Source organism: Callorhinus ursinus, unplaced genomic scaffold (genome assembly GCF_003265705.2).
Source record: "Callorhinus ursinus isolate GAN/ISIS: 27379988/994484 unplaced genomic scaffold, GSC_fseal_2.0 scaffold57, whole genome shotgun sequence".
NCBI lineage: Eukaryota > Metazoa > Chordata > Mammalia > Carnivora > Otariidae > Callorhinus > Callorhinus ursinus.
The window spans coordinates 6,580,682-6,585,529 of record NW_027397119.1 but is presented as its reverse complement, the minus strand read 5'-3'; the positions used below and the strand labels follow the sequence as shown (position 1 = coordinate 6,585,529).

At 56.2% G+C, this 4,848-nt stretch overlaps 1 protein-coding gene across 1 annotated transcript; it reads right to left on the bottom strand.

The window, feature by feature from the left end:
- Positions 1–2,449: 2,449 nt before the first annotated feature.
- BTG2 (BTG anti-proliferation factor 2) lies at positions 2,450–4,518 on the bottom strand. Its single transcript, XM_025855134.2, has 2 exons — positions 4,236–4,518; positions 2,450–2,911 (listed from the first exon to the last, which is right to left on the bottom strand). The coding sequence occupies exons 1-2, from the start codon at positions 4,387–4,389 to the stop codon at positions 2,577–2,579; spliced, it is 489 nt and encodes a 162-aa protein (XP_025710919.1). The 5' UTR covers positions 4,390–4,518; the 3' UTR covers positions 2,450–2,576.
- Between the last annotated feature and the right edge of the window lie 330 nt (positions 4,519–4,848).

Sequence of the window (4,848 nt, the reverse complement as noted above, 5' to 3'; positions counted from 1 at the left end):
TGGGAAGGGGTTCAGTGTCCTTGGCTCACCACCTCAGTCTGAGACTTGGGCTATGAGTCTTATAATCATGTGTAAGAATTATCAGTGCCTCGTGCAGACAGACAGTATACACGTGCTGAATGAGTAAAATGAGCACAGCAGAAGCCTAGTAACAGAGGCATGAGACCTGGCCAGACTCAGGAGTGCTCAGTCTAGAACCCCATCCTGTCCAGCATTGTCACAGGGAAGTGATAACATTCATTAAAGGATGAAGAAAGGAGTCACACAACTAGATTTTTCTTTTATACCAGCCACATGCTATAGGTCTTCGGAATATCACCAAAGAGAAATACCGAGACACCAAGAAAGGATTTGGAAAGGCTGATGTGGGAATGTGACCTCTATACCACACGGCTTCATCTGCTACATTTTTATTAAAGTAACAAAAAAAGCGTACATTTGTCCATAAAGCTGTACATTCTTCCATATAAAAACACTATTATACAATTAGTAACCTTTGTCTTTTCTGTCAGAATAGCTTACAAACATAGGACTATTATTTTTACTTAATAGGAGAAACAGACCTGCTCAACAGTCCAGCTCTGGGTGTTTTGCTGTCTTTTAAAGTGAACATCAAAAAAACAAGAGAAGATCAAGCACGAGACCGTGAGGCTGCTTCTAAAAAGGCAGGGACCCGTTTGCAGACAAGATGCACCACCACAATCTGTGGGGATTCACAGCTTTGTTTCCACCCACAGGCCAGAAAAGGAGCTCTTGGGTCTGTGGGCCTGAAGTTACCTTTAAAGCAAGAAAGGCTGGAAGCAGGGTCTGGGAAGGCAGCTTGGAGTCTAGAGTTGAAAAGGGGGCAGAACTGGCAGGAATCGGTAGGGGGGGAGAGTGTTTGATAAATAGCACCTTTGTGTCAAAACGGAGTAGTTCAGGAATCCAGGGAAGGGGACTGGCAGTGGAGCAGGAACCCTCGCGGAGGCGGGGGGGGGGGGGAGGTTTCTTACTACGCTGGACAGGAGGGGAGCCAAGTTGACCAGATGCTCTAGCTATGTCCTTCTAAAGTGACTCGGGGTTGGGAAACTCAAGGCCTTCTGAGGGACCCCTCACTAATGTCACTGAAAAACCGAAGGAAAGGGGATTTCTTCCCAGTATGGATTTCCACGGGCTCCAACCCAGAACAGTAAATATTGCACAAGTCTACAGACAAACTTGGATTGTACTGAGACAGCAACTTCCCCACAGGTGCTCTGAGCACCAGGGAGGAAACAAAAACAAAAACAAAAACAATGCCCAGGATTGTGGCTTTTAGTGTCAGCCCTACAAGAATACCAAGTAGTCCTGCAGAACTTGGGGCATTCTCCCATTCAGCCAAGGAATACCTGGCAAGGCTGACCAGCCAGCCAGAGTCCCGAGGATGGAGGGAGAATTCCCTAAGCCCTCCAGGGCACCAGGAGGTTCTGAGAGCCAGTTCTCCTTCAGACTCTCCTGGGACCCAGGAGGCCATATTGCACAGTGAGTGAGAGCTCCTGTTCTGGAAAACTGGGTGGCTCTATGACCCAACCCGAAGGGGACAGGTGTGGGAGAGTCAGGGAGGAGTGTTGTGCTTTGAAAAAGAAGGCAGTAATAAAGAACCTGGAGTTCCCTGTAGCTTTTGAGCCAACTCCTGAAGGTATAATGGCAGCAGCATCAGGACTTCATGTGGTTCCAAAAAGAAGGTTTTGGCCAAAAACAAATATCCCCAAGTGGATACTCTTTGGGTCCCAAAATTCCATTGCAAATCACCCCAAGTTATTCACCACACACACTGACATGAAGAGCAGCACACAGCAAAGGTTTTGTGCAGAGTACCCTTCCGTCCCAACCCCAATAACCTCTAACTCCTGCCTTACTCCCCCGACCCCCCACAAAACAAAAAGCTTTTGTTTCCTGCCTGGGAAGCAACATCTACAGGCCCCTGAGCACAGAATCAGAAACAAGTCATGATTTCAAGAAAAGCCACTTAGGACAGAAGCAACTGGGAGAGGCCTTTTCACTCTCTGCCCTGGATCTCACCAGAAAAATAGAAGATGAGGCAACATAGCATCACTGAAGTCCAGGCTTGAATGCCCCTGAGGAGGAGAGGAGCCATGGATGCAGGTGTCCTGCTCTGGAGAGCGAGAGGTCTGAACTTGGCCTCTCTTCTCTCCGCCGCACAGCAGATCCTGACCGCTCTCATTCACAGTTGCTAACCTTGCTTGCTCCCTCTCACATCTTCCTGGGGGGCCAGCCAAGCTTTCCCCACCTCGCCCCTGCCAGGCCTGCCCCCTTACTACTCCCCACTCCTGTGAGGCAGGCACCAGCTCCCAGACTCAAGCGCACGACAGTTCTCTCCAAAGGCACCTGGGGAGGCCACTTCCAAGCAGCTCCCTTTAAGGATTTTTCTTTAAAAAAATCTTTTGGTTTTTTTTCTCCCCTTTTCTTAAAAAAAAAAAAAAAAAAAAAAAAAACCCTCTTCATTTAAAATACAGTTCCCCAGGTTGAGGTATGCAGTGGCCTGTTGTCACGGCAGAATGAGTACAGTAGAGTGCCTGGTGAGGGTGGCGGGGGATCTAACTGGAGACCGCCATCACGTAGTTCTTCGAGGGGCTGCTCCGGCCCAGCATCATTTGGTTCTTGCAGGTGAGGAGCCCATAGGAGGCAGCCACCGGGGCCTCCTCATACAGGACGCAGATGGAGCCATCCTCCCCGATGCGGTAGGACACTTCGTAAGGGTCCACCCACAGGGTCAGCTCGCTGGGCAGCAGCTGGCGCAGCTGGGGCTGGCTGAGTCCGATCTGGCTGGCCACCTTGCTGATGATGGGGTCCATCTTGTGGTTGATGCGGATGCAGCGGTAGCCTGAGCCCTTGGACGGCTTTTCAGGAAACCAGTGGTGTTTGTAGTGCTCTGTGGGGATGGAAGGAGAGGGAGATGCCCTGGTTAGAGCAGCTGGGCTGTGAAGGCCGCCACAAGGGGGGATGGGGATGAAGGAATAGGAGTAGAGGAAGGAACCCAGAGATTTTAAGTAAGCGACGTGGTTTCTCAGGAGTTCCAGGACCCTCCTGAAACCCTCCTGCCACTGAAGCAGAGAGCATTTTACAGGATTCCCCCCTCACTCCTTCTAGGACAAGGACGTGAGTGTGTATGGGGAGGGAGTCCCATAGCTCTGGGGCAATGCCAAGTAGCTGGTGTGTTGCTTTTGGCACACCGTTTAAGGAGAAGGGGTGAGACCAGGGAGGACATGTCCAGGCAGGGCCTCTGGAGACCTATGAGCTGAAGCTGCAAGGCGACCAAGGCTGCCATCACCGTCAGACCCACAGCAAGTCACTGTGTCTCCCACCCTGGGCCCCAGAGGCTTCCTCCGCCTCCTTCAAAAGCCAGAGAGACCTTCTGCAGTGGCTAGGAGTCAAAACCGGGTTCTTTTTGATGAAACATATGTTGCTCCTCAGAAGGCAGGGTCTGCATGGGCACGTTTGGAGATGGCTATCGCTGCTTGAGACCGGCGGCCAACCGGCTAGAAACAGCTGGGAGGTAGGTCTCTCCCCTGGCAGTCGCTGCTTATCTCTTGTCAACCTCCCGTTTCACGCCGCCCCCGCCCCCAGCACGCAGGCCAGCAGAGCGCAGGTACTACCTACAAGGCTTTCTCAGTACCATAATGGGTGGCAGATGGCTAAGGGGGGCCAAAGCATACAAAGGGGGCCGGGATCCCAACTCCGAACAAGTGAACAACGGGCCCGGGCACAGCGCAGCCCCGCGCCGCCGGAAGAACCATGGCTAAGGATCCAAGTTGTTGAGAAGGCTCCATTGCGCCTTCTTCCCCCATGACGACCCGTTGGCTGGCCGGGCTGCCTCGCCCCCGGCGCCCCCGGCGTCTCAGTAAGGGGAATGAGCTCGCACTCGGGCCCGCAGGTGCCTCCTCTCCCCGGACAGAAGCCGGCGCCTGGGCTCGCACTCCAGGACAAGGGTCTGCGTCCGCGACAGTGTGGAGGCACGCGCCCGACCAGAACCATCACGGACAGAGACCCGAGCGCGGGGCCGCACAGGGGAGACACGACCCAGGGGAATGGGGGGATGCGGGCCGCCCTGGGGCTGGAGGGAAACCGAGTCCCGGAGCTGCTCGCGAGGGGAGCCCTGCCCTAACAGGAGACGAAAAAACGGCCCAGGCAGGAAGGAGGGGCCCAGCGCCAGCGGCGGGGCTCGACGGAAGCCAGGATCCTCGGCGGGTGCTCACCGGTTAGTGCCTCCTGGAGAGCCCCGCTGAAAACCTTTAGTCTCTGCTCGCTCACGCAGCCCCGAGTCCTCAGGAGGCTGGAGAGGAAGCCCACGGCGGCGGCGATCTCCGGCAGCATGTCTGTTCTCTTCCCGGTCCAGCGGGCCTGGCTCATGTCTTGCGCGGCTCGGGCGGCGGTGGCAGCGGCGGGGAGCAGTGAGAGGGCTCCGGTGGGACTTGCTGGCTCGTAGGGCTCCTCTGTTCGCTGGGCCGCTGCTCGGGCTCTGCCGGGACTTTAGCCGGGACGCGCCTTTCATACTGTTCCGAGAGGCGGGGGAGCCCGCGGCGGCACCCATTGGCCACCGCCAGCGGATGGGGGCGGGGCCACACCCCCGCCAGCCCCGCCCCGCCCCGCCCCGCCCCGCGCGCTTCCCCTGCTAGGCCAGGCCGCTAGCCCCCGCCCCCGCCCCCGCCCCCGCCGCCTCCTCGGCGCTGAGGTCATCGCCCGCTGACGTCAGTGCTAGGAAGCCGAGCCGGGCTTGCGGGCCGAGGTGGCGCGGGGAGAAAAAGGGGAGCCGGGGAGTGGCCGAAGCCGCTCGGCGACGGAGAGCTGCGCCCAGTTCGCTCCACGCTG

What these genes read in the sequence shown, in the direction of transcription:
- BTG2 (XM_025855134.2), bottom strand. Translation starts at nt 4,389, where the DNA reads ATGAGCCAGGCCCGCTGGACCGGGAAGAGAACAGACATGCTGCCGGAG. An exon ending in TCTCCAGGAGGCACTAACCG is followed by an intron (nt 2,912 to 4,235) that starts GTGAGCACCCGC and finishes CCATCCCCACAG; the next exon opens with AGCACTACAAACACCACTGG.